At 43.8% G+C, this 16,603-nt stretch overlaps 1 protein-coding gene across 1 annotated transcript; it reads left to right on the top strand.

Annotated features, from left to right (window-relative positions):
* On the top strand, positions 1-15,220 carry magoh (mago homolog, exon junction complex subunit). The gene is made up of 5 exons (XM_070886962.1): positions 1-161; positions 6,692-6,750; positions 6,960-7,070; positions 13,478-13,560; positions 14,887-15,220. Exons 1-5 carry the CDS (start codon positions 11-13, stop codon positions 14,984-14,986), a joined length of 504 nt encoding a protein of 167 aa, XP_070743063.1. The 5' UTR covers positions 1-10; the 3' UTR covers positions 14,987-15,220.
* The last annotated feature ends 1,383 nt before the right edge of the window (positions 15,221-16,603 follow it).

The following is a 16,603-nucleotide window of genomic DNA, read 5'->3' as shown; positions in this document are numbered from 1 at the left end:
AGCACGAGGCATGACGCAGCGTGCGTCTGACGGGAGGCGGCAGATGCGGCGGGGCGGCAGCAGCGCCGGCGCCATGTCGAGTGATTTCTATCTCCGCTATTATGTGGGGCACAAGGGCAAGTTTGGCCACGAGTTCCTGGAGTTCGAGTTCAGGCCGGACGGTGAGAGATGCGTCGGGTAGCCGGAGCTCGCGGTGCGGCGGTGCAGCCGAGCCCGGTGGGTGGCGAGGCCCAGTGTGAAGGCCCAGACCCCGGCCTCCCCCATTCCCAGGTCCCGGCCCCAGCCTCCGGCTCCCCGGCACCAGGCTCCCCCTGGCCCCCGCCTCCCCCTCAGGCCCTGGCCGCACGTTGCTTCTGCATTAGCGGCGGCGCCTGAATCTGCAACAAGAGCCCTCCCGTGCAGCGTGGCGAATATTCTCCTGTCTGTAAATGGCAGACCTCCGCGTTCGTCCCGCGCACAGCCTACATAGAAACAGATGTTTCTTCACTGGTACATTCAGCATCAGGAGGTTCCTAAAACAGCATCTAAATCCCACACACCCTGCTGCATTTGCCTACTAATCTTATCTATCTAATTGTAGCCAGAGAATCACCTGCAACGGCTTCCATTCCTGCTACCGCACCGATACCTCTGGTGTCCCCCAAAGATCTATCCTTGGCCCCCTCCTATTTCTCATCTCCATGTTGCCCTTTGGCGACATCATCCGAAAACACGGTATTAGTTTCCACATGTATGCTGATGACACCCAGCTCTATCTCGCCACCACTTATCTCGACCCCTCCACGGTCTCCAAATTATTAGACTGCTTGTCCGACAATTGAATATTGGGAAGACCGAAGCCATTGTTTCTGGTCCCCGCCAGAAACTCCTTCCCTAGCCACTGACTCCATTCTTCTCCCTAATTTCTATCTGAGGGTAAACTGCACTGTTGGCAACCTTGGGGATTTGACCCTGGAATAAGCTTTCGACCACATATCTACAACATAACTAAGACCGCCTATTTCCACCTCCGTAACATCGCCCGTCTCCGCCCTAGGCTCAGCTCATCATCTGTTTAAGCCCTCATCCATGCCTTTGTTCCTCTAGACTTGACTATGCCAACGCACTCCTGTCTGGCCTCCCACACTCTATCCTATATAAACTAGAGCTAATCCAAAACTCCTGCTCATCCATCATCATAGGCAGTCACTTGGAATCGAGGAAGACTTGCTTCACTCTTAAAATGAGTCCTCAGGTGACTGACCAGTCCAATACGAGAGCCACAGTCCCTGTCACAGGTGGGACAGATAGTCGTTGGGGGGGGGGGGGGAAAGGGTGGGTGGTACAGGTTTGCCGCACGCTCTTTCTGCTGCCTGCGCTTGATTTCTGCATGCTCTCGGCGATGAGACTCTGGGTGCTCAGCGCCCTTCCGGATACACTTCCTCTGCTTGGGGCAGTCTTTGGCCAAGGACTCCCAGGTGTCGGTGGGGATGTTGCATTTTATCAAGAAGGCTTTGAGGGTGTCCTTGTAACGTTTCTTCTGCCCACCTTTGGCTCGTTTGCAGTGAAGGAGTTCCGAGTAGAGCGCTTGCTTTGGGAGTCTCATGTCTGGCATGCGAAAAATTTACAGCACAGAAACAGGCCATTTGGCCCATGCCAGTGTTTATATTCCACACAAGCTTCCTCCCACCCCTCTTCATCTCACCCTATCCAGATAACCTTCTATTCCTTTGTCCCTCATGTGATTATCTAGCTTCCCCTGAAATGTATCTATTGGCACGGATTTGGCAGTGGAAATCCAGAACTTGTGGTCTGTCAACGTATACGCTGATAAGCCATCTGCAAGGCCCATGATAAAGCAATTGCTGGCGCAGAGTTGGGTTATTTGCCTATCGACTGGCCAGCAATTGCGTACGGAAATTATTTAGACATTTTTATCGTGGAAATCATACACACACACCATCAAATGAGTTTTTCAATGTTTCTGAAAATGAGTTTTGTCTAATTATCAAAAACGTTTTTTTTGTGAATTTGGAATGAAACTAATTAGGAATTAAATTCCAATCCTGTAAATTGTAAATCTGATTTCGGGATTCCATTAAATCTGATTATAGGATTCCCTTCGAATTCTGTTTAGTGGTTGGAGGACCAGGCCCATGTGATCCCTGGTATGCTTCCGCACCATCTGGGATTCGTGGGCCATTACGCTGCCCTCCATCTTGTAGCATCAGACTACTAGTTTTCACAGGAAGGCTGCTATCCGGTTGGTTCGTCGGAGGCGTACTCCGGAGGTACGCCTCCAATTGCAAGTTTGGCCCATTATTCACTTCAGCTACTCTTGGGGTAGCGAGTTCCACATTCCAACCACACTCTGCGTAAAGATATTTCTCCTGAATTACCTATTGGGTTTGTTAGTGATTATCTTATATTTATGATCCCTAATTTTGGTTTCCCCTGCACGTGGATTAAGTTTCCCTCTTGTGACGCTCACTGGGTATACTGCTCCATTCTAAGCACAGTTTTCAAGCTCTTGTTTGGCTCCTGGCCTGGCAATGCCTCAATTTTAAAATTCTCATCTTTTTTTATGCTCCTTACGAGGCCTTGTGCCACCCTATCTCTGTAATTTCCTCCAGCCCGACAAGCCACCAAGATCTCTGCGCTCCTCCAATTCTGGCCTCTTGAGCATCCCTGATTTTAATTGCTCCCCCATTGCCGGCCGTGTCTTCAACTGCCTAGGCCCTAAGCTCTGAAATTCCTTCCCTAAACCTCTCTGGATCTCCTCCTTTCAGACGCTCCTTCAAACCTACATCTTGGACCAGGCTTTTGGTCACCTGTCCTAACATCTCTTTGTGACTAATGTTCCTGTGAAGTGCCTTGGGACGTTTTACTATATTAAAGATGCTATATAAATGCAAGTTGTCATTTTGCTGGCAATGTGTGTGTATGCAGAACAAAATCTAAAAGATTACCCGAGCGTACCTAACATAGCTCGCCAAAAATAATTACAACAGCCCCCCCCCCCCCAAACTGACCAGCAAATCCAACCCGGAGGAAATTAGCCCACTCTTCCCTCCCTCTCTCTTTCTCTGTCTCTCTTTCCCCAGCCCCCCTCCCCAATTAATTGTTATGTACAAGTACTCTGCTTGTAGTTCTGGAAAGCATTTGGAATAATATGCAACTTTTCAAGGTGATGCAATATCGGCTTCTGGCAGAAAACTTGAAACATTCTACATGGCTTGCGGGGAAAATCAGCGATAAGATGCTGCAGCTTCCTTCCTTATCCAAACAAGAGTTCTGTTTTGGAACTTAGCCATCTAACAGTTAAGTTGTTGATAATGGAACAAAAAGTGCCGAATGATGGTGTGGAGCAAATCTGAATGTTGTTTTCTTGGGCTTGATGTATACCTGCAGACTTGGGTGACTAGTTAGAAATGCTGGGCAACAGTTAACTTTGGGATCCAATCCTAAGACTGTAGCACAGCGTAAATCAGTGGTATAAAACATAATACAGCTTGGGCCACTTGTGGCCCTCAGCAGATCTGCTTTGTTTTTGGGTCTCATTTCTATGGGATGTCTCATTTCTATGAATTCAGCCTTCCTCATGGAAATTGGAATCATTGAAATTTAGAGCACGGAAAGAGGCCATTTCGGTCCATCGTGTCTGTGCTGGCCAACCAAGACCTAATCCCACTTTCCAGCTCTTGATCCATAGCCCTGTAGGTTACGGCACTTTTAAGTGCGCATCCCAAGTATTTTTTAAATGTGGTGAGGCTTTCTGCCTCTAACACCCTTTCAGACAGTGAATTCCAGACCCTCACCATCCACTGGGTAAACACATTTCCCCATATATGTTAAGTCTATGCCCCCTGGTTGTTGACCCCTCTACCAAGGAAAACTGGTCCTTTCTATCCAGGCCCCTCATAATTTTATACACCTCAATCAGGTCTCCCCTCAGCCTCCTCTGTTCCAAATAAAACAGACTTTCCTCATCTCTCTAATCTTTCCTCATAGCCAAAATTCTCCAGTCCAGGCAACATTTTTGTAAATCTCCTTTGCGCCCTTTCCAGTGCAATCACATCTTTCCTGTAATGTGGTGACAAGAACTGCATACAGTACTCTAGCTGCGGCATAACCAGTGTTTTATACGGTTCAAGCATAACGTCTTTGCTCTTGTTTTCCATGCCTTGACTAATAAAGGCAAGTATTCCATATGCCTTCTTAACCACCTTATCTACCTGGCCTGCTACCTTCAGGGATTTGTGGACCTGCACTCCAATTTCCCTTTGTTCCTCTACATTTTTCAGTGTCGTACCATTTAATCTGTATTCCCTTGCCTTATTAGGCCTTCCCAAATGCATTACCTCACACTTAGCTGGATTGAATTCCATTTGCCACTGTTCTGCCCACCTGATCAGTACATTGATATCTTCCTGCATTCCGCAGCTTTCTTCTTCTTCATCAACCACACAGCCTGTTTTAGTGTCATCTGCAAACTTCTTAATCATACCCCCAAAATTCAAGTCCAAGTCATTGAGATATACCACAAAAAGCAAGGCACCCAGCACTGAGCCTTGCGGAATCCCACTGGATACAGCCTTCCAGTCACAAAAACAACCATCAACCATTACTCTTTGCTTCCTGCCTCTGAGCCAATTTTGGATCCAACTTGCCACTTTGCCCTGGATCCCGTGGGGTTTTACTTTCGTGACCAATCTGCCATGGGGGACCTTATCAAAAGCTTTGCTAAAATCCATATACACTACATTGTACGCACTGCCCTCATCGACCCTCCTGGTTACTGTACCTCCTCAAAAAATTCAATCTAGTCAGACATGACCTTTCCTTAACAAATCCATGCTGGCTGTCCTTGAATAATCCATGTCTTTCCAAATGAAGATTTGACCTGTCCCTCAGAATTTTTTCTAACAATTTTCCCACCACTGAAGTTAGGCTGACTGACCTGTAATTACTTGGTCTATCCCTTTCTTCCTTTTTTAAACAGTGGCACAAATTAGCAATCCTCCAGTCCTCTGGCACCACACCTGCAGCCAGAGAGGACTGGAAAATGGAGGTCAGAGCCTCTGCTATTTCCTCTTTTGCTTCTCTTAACAGCCTGGGATACATTTCATCCGGGCCTGGGGATTTATCCACTTTCAAAGCTGCTAAATCCCTTAATACTTCCTCTCTCACTGTGTTTATCTCATCTAATATTTCACACTCCTCCTCCCGCATTGCAAAGTCTGCATCGCCCCTCTATTTTGTGAAAACGGATGCAAAGTATTCATTAAGGATCATACCAATGTCCTCTGCCTGATAATTTAAATGATTATCTGTTCTTCAATCAGTTTCTTCCTGTGAGGAAGTGGCCTGCACTGTAATGAGGAGCTCACTGTCATGGGCGCTAAATATGTTCCATTTCTCTGTAGTGAAGGGTGATGAAGACCTGGTGAGATGATCCTCAAAGAAGATGTTGCTTTGAATTGATATTTTTGATGAAACCATAAGTCAATAACTCTGCTGAAAGTGGATGTTGTGTATTTAATGGACAGTAAATGCATTTGTGAAATTTGCTGTTAAATCAAAGCATAAATATACTCAAATTAACACGGCACATATGAACTTTGCTAGGAGTTGCCAAATGTTGGTGATCATTTGGGAAGCTGTCCTGTATAAAAATGTGTCCCTGTCTGACCAGAGATAACTTTTGGGAGAGCTTATTTTGAGGGGTGTTAATTTCTTGTTCCCATGTTCTTTTTTATATCTGTTACATGTAAATCATTTATAAACCATTATTAAGTTTACCAAAATTTTGTCTATTGGTATGTACACCCTTCATAAACAACCAGGTTTCCTCACAGTACCTGTTAATTTATTAATTTGCTGTCCCTAAAATCATTTGGGTAACTGGTTTGGAATCAGGTCTTCAAATATTCGAGCAATCCTGACATGCAGCTTCTTAATCAGAAAAAGATTGGGTGAGTTAACATTGGAAGCTGGAAATGAGTGCAGTGGAATCTTACTGATTTTTAAAATAATTTTACAGTAAGGCCCAGTGTGTTGTTCCCCTCAAACCATTAGGACAGTGAATAGTCAAGCTACGCAGACCAGGAGTTCCCAGATTGCATATTTTCTACCCAAGGCTTTTAAGATAAAGTTGCAGCATAGTTACCTTCTATCAGCAGATCTGTTCTTTTTCCATTTTATATATATTCAAATATAACACTGATGCCTAAATGGCTGCATGACAGGATTGCTTGACGATTTGAATCCCTGCTTTTGGCTGAGTTAGCTCAACCAGACAGCAGGTTGCAGTTGTCTTTAGTACCCTTGAGTTAAGGAGGGTAAAAGAGTCAATATTCTTGCTCATAGTTTCTATTCAGCTACCCCTGCAGAAACATGCGTTTGTGTACACGTTGTGTATGGATAAGATCAGGCTTGGCTGTGATGCCCACTTGGTCAAATAGTTTGCTGACATTCACTGTCCTGGCTTACATCTGAAAAAGATCAGAATCTATTTTTTCAAACCTAATTTTTCAGCATTGATGGTAGCCCAGGAATGTGCTGCTGTCTTAAATACAGGGGAGTGAATGTTATCGGGATTGGAGAACGGGAGATGATAAAAGGTAACAAATTAATTGTTACCTGGGATTATATTTTTAATGCCTTTAGCCAACGATAAGAATCAAACATGTATTTCTTATTTGATTGACAGGTAAGCTCAGATACGCCAACAACAGCAATTACAAAAATGATGTTATGATTAGGAAGGAGGTAAGCATGCTTGAAACTTTCTCTATGTTGAGTGGAAAAAATTCAGAATTAACTTGTGAAAGTTGAATTCTAAAGTGGATGTTATTTAGATAGTAAAATGGCTTCTATTGAGATTGGATTTAATTTGAACTTGGCAAGCTTGTTTTGTAATTTATAGAGTTTTCTATTTTCTTGTGACATACTTATTGGTACCTGTATAACTATTACAGGCATATGTCCACAAAAGTGTGATGGAAGAGCTAAAGCGAATCATAGAAGACAGTGAGATCACAAAGGAAGATGATGCTTTATGGCCCCCACCTGATCGAGTAGGGCGACAGGTCAGTATTTTTCCCTTTTTCTCAAACTGAAAAGCACACATACCAGAGAATATAGTTTGAAAGTAACAATCCATTGCTTGGCAACTGTTCTTGAGCTCACCAGAAAACATGAGGATCAATTCCACTTAACAAAAGCTGAAGAAATCTTGGGTGAAACAAATAGTCTGTACATTGTACTGTTATGAGAGATTTTTGAATACAATATTTTCCTTCCCTGAGGGCGCTAACCCACATTGAAATACACTTCTATCGGCACCCCCGTGGCCATTTTTCTCGGTAGACCAGTGTTGTCCAATACAAATTGGTGACTAACCACACGTGCGACTACAGCAACACCGCTTTAGCCACATGTACTCATCTTTGTAGAAAACGTCTTGCGTACACTCGCACAGTACAGTTAAATGTATTTCGCGTGTATATTTACTTAATATCTACCACCATTCAGTCGGAAACTTCGCAGCAGTATTTCTCTTTCATCAAAGTTTGGAATTCTGGCATTAATTTATTAGCCATGGCACATCTTAGTGCAGTTTTTGTCCAGCAGTAAGTTAACTTCATCAGAGTGCTTGCAGAGAATGTTGACTCGCACAAATTCATTTTTACCAACAATCGCACAAAAAGTTTATAGTACACATGTATATGCCGTGTAAAAATTTGTATTGAGATCACATGCCCAATGAAGATGTCTCTTAATTTTTAGTAAACATTTTTTTATTCATTCATGGAATGTGGGCGTTTCTGGTAAAGCCGGCATTTATTGCCTATCCCTAATTGCCCTCGAAGATGATGGTGAGCTGCCTTCTTGAACCACTGCAGTCCATGAGATGAAGGTACTCCCATGGTGCTGTTAGGGAGGGAGTTCTAGGATTTTGACTCCGTGACGATGAAGGAACGGTGACCAAGTCAGGGTGGTATGTGACTTGGAGGTGATGGTGTTCCCATGTGCCTACTACCCTTGTCCTTCTAGATGGTGGATGTTGTGGTTTGGGAGCTGCTGTCTAAGAAGTCTTGGCAAGTTGCTGCAGTGCATCTTGTAGATATGGTACACACTGCAGCCACAGTGTTAGTGGTGGAGGGAGTGGATGGTTAAGATGGTGGATGGGGTGCCAATCAAGCGGGTTGGTTGGTGTTGAGCTTCTTCAGTGTTCTTGGAGCTGCACTCATCTAGGCAAGTGGAGAGTATTCCATCACACCTCTTGTAGATGGTAGAAAGGCTTTGGGAAGTCAGGAGGTGAGACACTCGCCGCAGAATATCCAGCCTCTTACCTGCTCTTGTAGCCACAGTATTCATGTGGCTGGCCCAGTTAAGTTTCTGGTCAATGGTGACCCCCCCCCACTCCGGATGTTGATGGTGGGGGATTTGGTGATGGTAATCCTGTTGACTGTCATGAAGAGGTGGTTCGACTCTTGTTGGAGATGGTCATAGCGTGGCACTTGTGTGTCGCAAATGTTCCTTGTCACTTATCAGGCTAAGTTGGGTATTGTCCAGGTCTTGCTGCACGCAGGCACGGACAGCTTCATTATCTGGGGAGTTGCGAATTAAACTAAACACTGTTCCTGTTAAGCTCTGCAGGCTGCCTGCCAGTTTTACAATGGAAAAACCACACATGCACATAAATTTAAAGGGGCCACGTACCCTCCCAAAAATTAGAAGGAATATTGGAACTGAACACTGCAATCATAAGAACATAAGAACTAGGAACAGGATTAGGCCATCTAGCCCCTCGAGCCTGCTCCGCCATTTAATAAGATCATGGCTGATCTGGTCGTGGACTCAGCTCCACTTACCCGCCCTCTCCCCGTAACCCTTAATTCCCTTATTGCTTAAAAATCTATCTATCTTTGACTTGAAAACATTCAATGAGCCAGCCTCAACTGCTTCCTTGGGCAGAGAATTCCACAGATTCACAACCCTCTGGGAGAAGAAATTCTTTCTCAACTCGGTTTTAAATTGGCTCCTCCGTATTTTGAGGCTGTGCCCCCTAGTTCTAGTCTCCCCCACCAATGGAAACAACCTCTCTGCCTCTATCTTGTCTATCCCCTTCATGATTTTAAATGTTTCTATAAGATCACCCCTCATCCTTCTGAACGCCAAGGAGTAAAGACCCAGTCTACTCAATCTATCATCATAAGGTAACCCCCTCATTTCTCGAATCAGCGTAGTGAATCGTCTCTGTACCCCTTCCAAAGCTAGTATATCCATAAGTAAGGTGACCAAAACTGCACACAGTACTCCAGGTGCGGCCTTACCAATACCTTATACAGTTGCAGCAACACCTCCCTGCTTTTGTACTCCATCCCTTTTGCAATGAAGGCCAACATTCCATTTGCCTTCCTGATTACCTGCTGCACCTGCAAACTAACCTTTTGGGATTCATGCACAAGGACCCCCAGGTCCCTCTGCACCGCAGCATGTTGTAATTTCTCCCCATTCAAATAATATTCCCTTTTACTGTTTTTTTTTCCCAAGGTGGATGACCTCACACTTTCCGACATTGTATTCCATCTGCCAAACCTTAGCCCATTCGCTTAACCTATCCAAATCTCCTTGAAGCCTCTCTGAGTCCTCTACACAACCCGCTTTCCCACTAATCTTTGTGTCATCTGCAAATTTTGTTGCACTACACTCTGTCCCCTCCTCTAGGTCATCTATGTATATTGTAAACAATTGTGGTCCCAGCACTGATCCCTGTGGCACACCACTAACCATTGATTTCCAACCAGAAAAGGACCCATTTATCCCGACTCTCTGCTTTCTGTTTGCCAGCCAATTCTCTATACATGCTAATATATTTCCTCTGACTCCGCGTACCTCTATCTTCTGCAGTAACCTTTTGTGTGGCACCTTATCGAATGCCTTTTGGAAATCTAAATACACCATCCATCGGTACACCTCTATCCACCATGCTCGTTATATCCTCAAAGAATTCCAGTAAGTTAGTTAAACATGATTTCCCTTTCATGAATCCATGCTGCGTCTGCTTGATTGCACTATTCCTATCCAGATGTCCCGCTATTTCTTCCTTAATGATAGTTTCAAGCATTTTCCCCACTACAGATGTTAAACTAACCGGCCTATAGTTACCTGCCTTTTGCCTGCCCCCTTTTTTAAACAGAGGTGTTACATTAGCTGCTTTCCAATCCGCTGGTACCTCCCCAGAGTCCAGAGAATTTTGGTAGATTATAACACATGCATCTGCTGTAACTTCCGCCATCTCTTTTAATACCCTGGGATGCATTTCATCAGGACCAGGGGACTTGTCTACCTTCAGTCCCATTAGTCTGTCCAGCACTACCTCCTTAGTGATGGTGATCATCTCAAGGTCCTCCCTTCCCACATTCCTATGACCAGCAATTTTTGGCATGGTTTTGTGTCTTCCACTGTGAAGACGGAAGCAAAATAATTGTTTAAGGTCTCAGCCATTTCCACATTTCCCATTATTAAATCCCCCTTTTCATCTTCTAAGGGACCAACATTTACTTTAGTCACTCTTTTCCGTTTTATATATCTGTAAAAGCTTTTACTATCTGTTTTTATGTTTTGCGCAAGTTTACCTTCGTAATCTATCTTCTCTTTCTTTATTGCTTTTTTAGTCATTCTTTGCTGTTGCTTAAAATCTTCCCAATCCTCTCGTTTCCCACTAACCTTGGCCACCTTATACGCATTGGTCTTTGATTTGACACTTTCCTTTATTTCCTTGGTTATCCACGGCTGGTTATCTCTTCTCTTGCCGCCTTTCTTTTTCACTGGAATATATTTTTGTTGCGCATTATGAAAGAGCTCCTTAAAAGTCCTCCACTGTTCCTCAATTGTGCCACCGTTTAGTCCTTGTTTCCAGTCTACTTTAGCCAACTCTGCCCTCATCCCACTGTTGTCCCCTTTGTTTAAGCATAGTACACTCGTTTCTGACACAACTTCCTCATCCTCAATCTGTATTACAAATTCAACCATATTGTGATCACTCATTCTGAGAGGATCTTTTACGAGGGGATCGTTTATTTTTCCTGTCTCGTTACACAGGACCAGATCCAAAATCGCTTGCTCCCTTGTCGGCTCTGTTACATACTGTTCTAAGAAACAATCCCGTATGCATTCTATGAATTCCTCCTCCAGGCTACCCCCTACGATTTGATTTGACCAATCGATATGTAGGTTAAAATCCCCCATAACTACTGCCGTTCCTTTTTCACATGCCTCCATTATTCCCTTGATTATTGTCCGCCCCACCATGAAGTTATTATTTGGGGGCCTATAAACTACGCCGACCAGTGACTTTATCCCCTTACTATCTCTAATCTCCACCCACAATGATTCAACATTTTGTTCATTGGAGCCAATATCATCCCTCACAACTGCCCTGATATCATCCCTTATTAACAGAGCTACCCCACCTCCCTTCCCTTCCTGCCTATCTTTCCGAATCGTCAGATACCCCTGTACGTTTAATTCCCAGTCCTGGCCATCTTGCAACCATGTCTCTGTAATGGCCACCAAATCATACCCATTTGTAATGATTTGTGCCGTCAACTCATATTTACTTTATTTCTAATGCTGTGTGCATTTAGGTAGAGTGTTTTAATCCTAGTTTTTAAACCATGATTTTTAGTTTTTACCCCTCCTGCAGCCCTTTTATATTCAGTGGCCCTTTTTGTTTCTTGCCTTTGGTTTCTCTGCCCTCCACTTTTACTCATCTCTTTTCTGTCTTTTGTTTTGGCAAACATCCCCACTTCTGACTTTATGATGGAGAGAAGGTAATTGAAGCAGCTGAAGATGGTTGGGACTAGGACACTGCCCTGAGAAACTTCTTCAGCGATGTCCTGGGGCTGAGATGATAGTACTCCCACAACCATCTTCCTCTGTGCTAGGTATGACTCAGTCAGTGGAGGGTTTTCTCCACGATTCCCATTGACTTCAATTTTACCAGGGCTCCTTGATGCCACATTCAGTCAAAGGTAGTCACTTTCACCTCGCATCTAGACTTCAGCTCTTTTGTCCATGTTTGGACCAAGGCTGTAATGAGGTTTGAAGCCGAGTGGTTCTAGCGGAACCCAAACTGAGCATCGGTGAGAAGGATATTGGTGAGGAAGTGCTGCTTAATAGCACTGTCGACAGCAACTTCCAAGACACTTTACTTATGATTGAGAGTTTTTGGGTGTGCACGTCTTTTATAATCTAGCTATTCCTATGATCCTATGCTACTTGGGTGGGGTGGGGGGTGGGTGCAGTGAAAGCCAAGACCAAACATGACCCACCTGACATTCACATGCACGTTTTCCAATTGCAAAGTGAGCAGATGCAGGAGCCCTGTCATGTCCAGATAATTTTTTTTTTGAGATGCTAGTGAGGGATAAATGTTGGCCAGGATGTTGGGAGAGCTCTTCTACTTTTTGAATAGTGCCATGGGATCTTAAGAGTTTAAAAGAATGAGAGGTGATCTCATTGAAAGATATAAAATTATTACAGGGCTTGGCCGGGCAGATGCAGGGAGGATGTTTCCTCTAGCTGAGGCGTCTAGAATCCGGAATCGCAGTCTCAGAATAAGCAGTCAGCCATTTTGGACTGAGATGAGAAGAAACTTCTTCACTCGGAGGGTGGTGAATCTTTGGAATTCTCTACCCCAGAGGGCTGTGGGTGCTCAGTCTTTGAGTATATTCAAGACAGAGATCGTTAGATTTTTGGATATTAAAGGAATCGAGGGATATGGGGATAGTGCAGGAAAGTGGAGTTGAGGTAGAATATCAGCCATGATCTTATTGAATGGTGGAGCTGCCTTGAGGGGCCGAATGGCCTACTCCTAATTCTTATTTTCTTAATCTTTTTACGTCCACCTGATCGGGCTTACACGTCTTCTTCGGTTTAATTTCTCATCTGAAAGACGGTGTGTCCAACAATGCAGCATTCCCTCAGCGGCAACGTTCCCACTAAGCCGCGCAGCTGCCTGGAGGCAGCTCACCGGCTTTTCAATGGGAGATTTTCCGCATGTGCTAAATTTTTAATCGCCCGCATAGCCCGTTAAAGTGACTGCGCACCCAAAACAAATTGTGGGTAACATTGTTCAGTGGTGCAGTGCAGTGTCAGCATAGATTATATGCTCAAGTTTCTGGAGGGGAGGGGGGGGGGGCGGCGCTTGGTTTCGACATCTTCTGACTCCAGCAAGGATGCTATCACTAAGCTTATCTAACACCTGTAGCCTGCATCAGCAATTATTGAATAGGGTGCAGAAAGCTGTTGAATGCTTAATTGTAATGGAATTAACACAGAATTTGTCTAAAATCTGCAATCAATCATCAGAAGATGTCGGTACACTATTCAAAATAATTTCATATTTTGTGCCTGTGTGCTTGATTGTGGAATCTCCTTAAATGCATGCAAATAATCATCCTCTTTCATATTTTGTTCATAACAGGAGCTGGAAATTGTAATAGGAGATGAACATATTTCATTTACAACATCTAAAATTGGGTCTCTAATTGATGTAAACCAATCCAAGTAAGTGTGACTTTGGTAAGAGTGGAAAAGCTACAAAAAATTCAGCTGTGGAGAACGATATATTGCTGTGCTGATTGCTCCTATATTTTGGGTTAAACCATATTCTTGTAAAAGTAAAGTGCCTATAGCCAGCGTGACAGTAAGGCTGCTGCAATTGTGTCGCCGTCCCTGTACTGGAAATGAGAAAAATTAGCTTAGAATCCTTCTCTTAATCACTGTACATTGGCACTCTGGAAAGTCCATGTCTGGAGACAGGTTTGGGCTTGCTGATTAATGGCCACTTTAATAAGATACCGGAAAAAAAGTCCACTATCTCTGGAAAGACTATTTGTACTAACTGAAAGGCAGCTGTTCCTCTGGCTCTTCATTTTCACATAACCTATTGCTGATTGGTCCCCTTGGAGGATAAGCCACCCTGAAGTTTCTCTGGAATGTGTAACTGGAACCACCCAGCCCAAGTTCTGAGTGACTTTCCAATTTGTAATTCGATTCATTTTGACTTCAGAAGCCACATTGGATAGATCTCCTCAAAAGCCACCAAGTTCCAGCCGAAGTCCCTTACCCCAGCGCAAGTGCATCCCTCCCACAGCTGAGGCCTCATTGATGGGGCACTGTGTGCAGATTGTTAACAGATTTATTGGGTATGAAGTGAAAAGTGACCGTGTCATGACTTCTGGATTTCACCCACCCCAACGATGTCCTTTGTAACACACGCACCAGGGGTTTGGAAGAACATGATCCGTCTGAGTTCCCCTTCTCTCCTCTGATTTCTCCTCCCCCGCCCCCACACCCCACCTGTGTCTCCTTCTGCCGCGCCCCCCCCCCCCAGCGCGCACTCTCTCTTTCTCTCCCCCCTCCCCCCCCAAGCTCTCTCCCCCCTCCCCCCCCAAGCTCTCTCCCCGGCGCTGTGGGAGGCTCGGCAGATGCGTTTAGCAGCTCAGTGGAGGCAACGTGGTGTTGGAGGCATGCACAGAAAAGGATTAGTAGGAATTGTGCTGAGGGAGGGGGCGGGGTCGGTGATATTTGTTCTAACTCTCGCTTTTGCGCTTGCGTCGGAAAACGCATGCGCAGAAGGGTAGACTTAGTACAAATGCATCCCAGAATGAGTTGGTACTTTTTTTTTGGAGGTGGGGGGGTGCGGGGGGCCTGGAGACATATTCTGTTAGGAGGGGGAAAAAGTCTAAATGTGAAGACTTAAAATATATATATGTCCTACTTTTATGCAGGTCATCAGTTAGATAAAAATCTGGCTAATTTGTTTTAAACTATTGTAATTTTAATTGCTGTGCCTTTTCTAAATGGAAAAAAAAACATGTTTACATCTAGGGATCCAGAGGGTCTGCGAGTTTTCTACTACCTGGTCCAGGACTTGAAATGTCTAGTTTTCAGTCTCATTGGGCTACACTTCAAGATCAAGCCCATCTAAGAATTTGGTGTTCACATAAGGATGATGGATTAGGGGATATATCAGAGGAGGGTGGGGCAAGAGACGGGAGGGCAAGAATTGGTATGGGCTCCGTATGTGTTACAGCAACTAACTTTGTCTAATGTGGATCGTGAATTTGCTAATTTTTTTTATGTGAATATATAACAATTCCATCTTGTTTATAAACTATTTTAATTTTTTGTTTTTATATTAAAATAAACCTCATTGAATAAATTTGTGTGGTTTGTTTGCTGCTGGAATTTTTCTATTTAAAAAAAAATTTACAAAGAATATACAAACTATGTTGCCATTTCCTAATGTTTCCGTATCACCAAATGACCATCTGGTTATACATTTAAACAAAAGGTGTAAGTGCAAACTAATAGTGTAATGAAACATTTTCTGCTCACCATGTGTTGTAAATGTCTTGTTGCTTTCATGGTTAGAGACCAGTAAGGCTTTGCTGATGATGCCATTTTAGCAGCAGGCAACAAATTGAAGGCTTGTTATTTATAGAAAGCATCTGGTTCCAGGTATTTATTGTGAATAACTAGCACTTCTCAGATACACTGTCCTCCAGCTGCGGCTTCAATAACAAGCTGATTTACTATGATGGCAGAGGAGCTGCCACTTCCAGAGTGACAACAGTAATGTGATGTCCAACGGCTGGATTCTTTACCAAGATAGTTACTGGTGGGCTCTCTTTCTTTGCCTAGATGATGGTGGGAATAATGAAAACTATTGAAGGAATTTGTTTTTAATTAGTTAATTTTCTTTAAGTTTTTTTCATAAGAACATAAGAATTAGGAACAGGAGTAGGCCATCTAGCCCCTCGAGCCTCGAGCTCCGCCATTCAACAAGATCATGGCTGATCTGGCCGTGGACTCAGCTCCACTTACCCGCCCGCTCCCCGTAACCCTTAATTCCCTAATTGGTTAAAAATCTATCTATCTGTGATTTGAATACATTCAATGAGCTAGCCTCAACTGCTTCCTTGGGCAGAGAATTCCACAGATTCACAACCTTCTGGGAGAAGAAATTCCTTCTCAACTCGGTTTTAAATTGGCTCCCCTGTATTTTGAGGCTGTGCTCCCTAGTTCTAGTCTCCCTGACAAGTGGAAACAACCTCTCTGCCTCTATCTTGTCTATCCCTTTCATTATTTTAAATGTTTCTATAAGATCACCCCTCATCCTTCTGAACTCCGAGTAAGACCCTGTCTACTCAATCTATCATCATAAGGTAATTTAAGATTAAAAGCAACATGGTAAAAAATCATGAACTCACCAAATAGCAGGTTTTCTTTTAAGAAATGTAGTTTCTTTTTAAGGCTGAAGAGTTGCATTTGTCTTCACAAATGGCGGCTCTTCAGTGACTTCACACCAGACCACATTTCAATCCGTGATGTTTCTTAAAAAAACTTCAACGTTTGAGAGATAGAATTGTTAAATGCATGGGTGAAATTTTTTTTTTCTGCTTTTACATTTTTTGTCAACTTGGGTCTCAGCTGAATCACTGACATTGTGTAAAGGTTTCCGCTTGGGTACATCTACAGCTGGTTTATGTTTTTACCTCCTAATTTAGGGAGAACATACATAAGAACATAAGAAATAGGAGCA

Source organism: Pristiophorus japonicus, chromosome 8 (genome assembly GCF_044704955.1).
Source record: "Pristiophorus japonicus isolate sPriJap1 chromosome 8, sPriJap1.hap1, whole genome shotgun sequence".
NCBI lineage: Eukaryota > Metazoa > Chordata > Chondrichthyes > Pristiophoridae > Pristiophorus > Pristiophorus japonicus.
The sequence above is the reverse complement of the archived record's forward strand: the minus strand, read 5'-3'. Positions and strand labels throughout refer to the sequence as shown.

What these genes read in the sequence shown, in the direction of transcription:
- magoh (XM_070886962.1), top strand. Translation starts at nt 11, where the DNA reads ATGACGCAGCGTGCGTCTGACGGGAGGCGGCAGATGCGGCGGGGCGGC. An exon ending in ATGTTATGATTAGGAAGGAG is followed by an intron (nt 6,751 to 6,959) that starts GTAAGCATGCTT and finishes TAACTATTACAG; the next exon opens with GCATATGTCCACAAAAGTGT. An exon ending in ATTGATGTAAACCAATCCAA is followed by an intron (nt 13,561 to 14,886) that starts GTAAGTGTGACT and finishes GTTTACATCTAG; the next exon opens with GGATCCAGAGGGTCTGCGAG.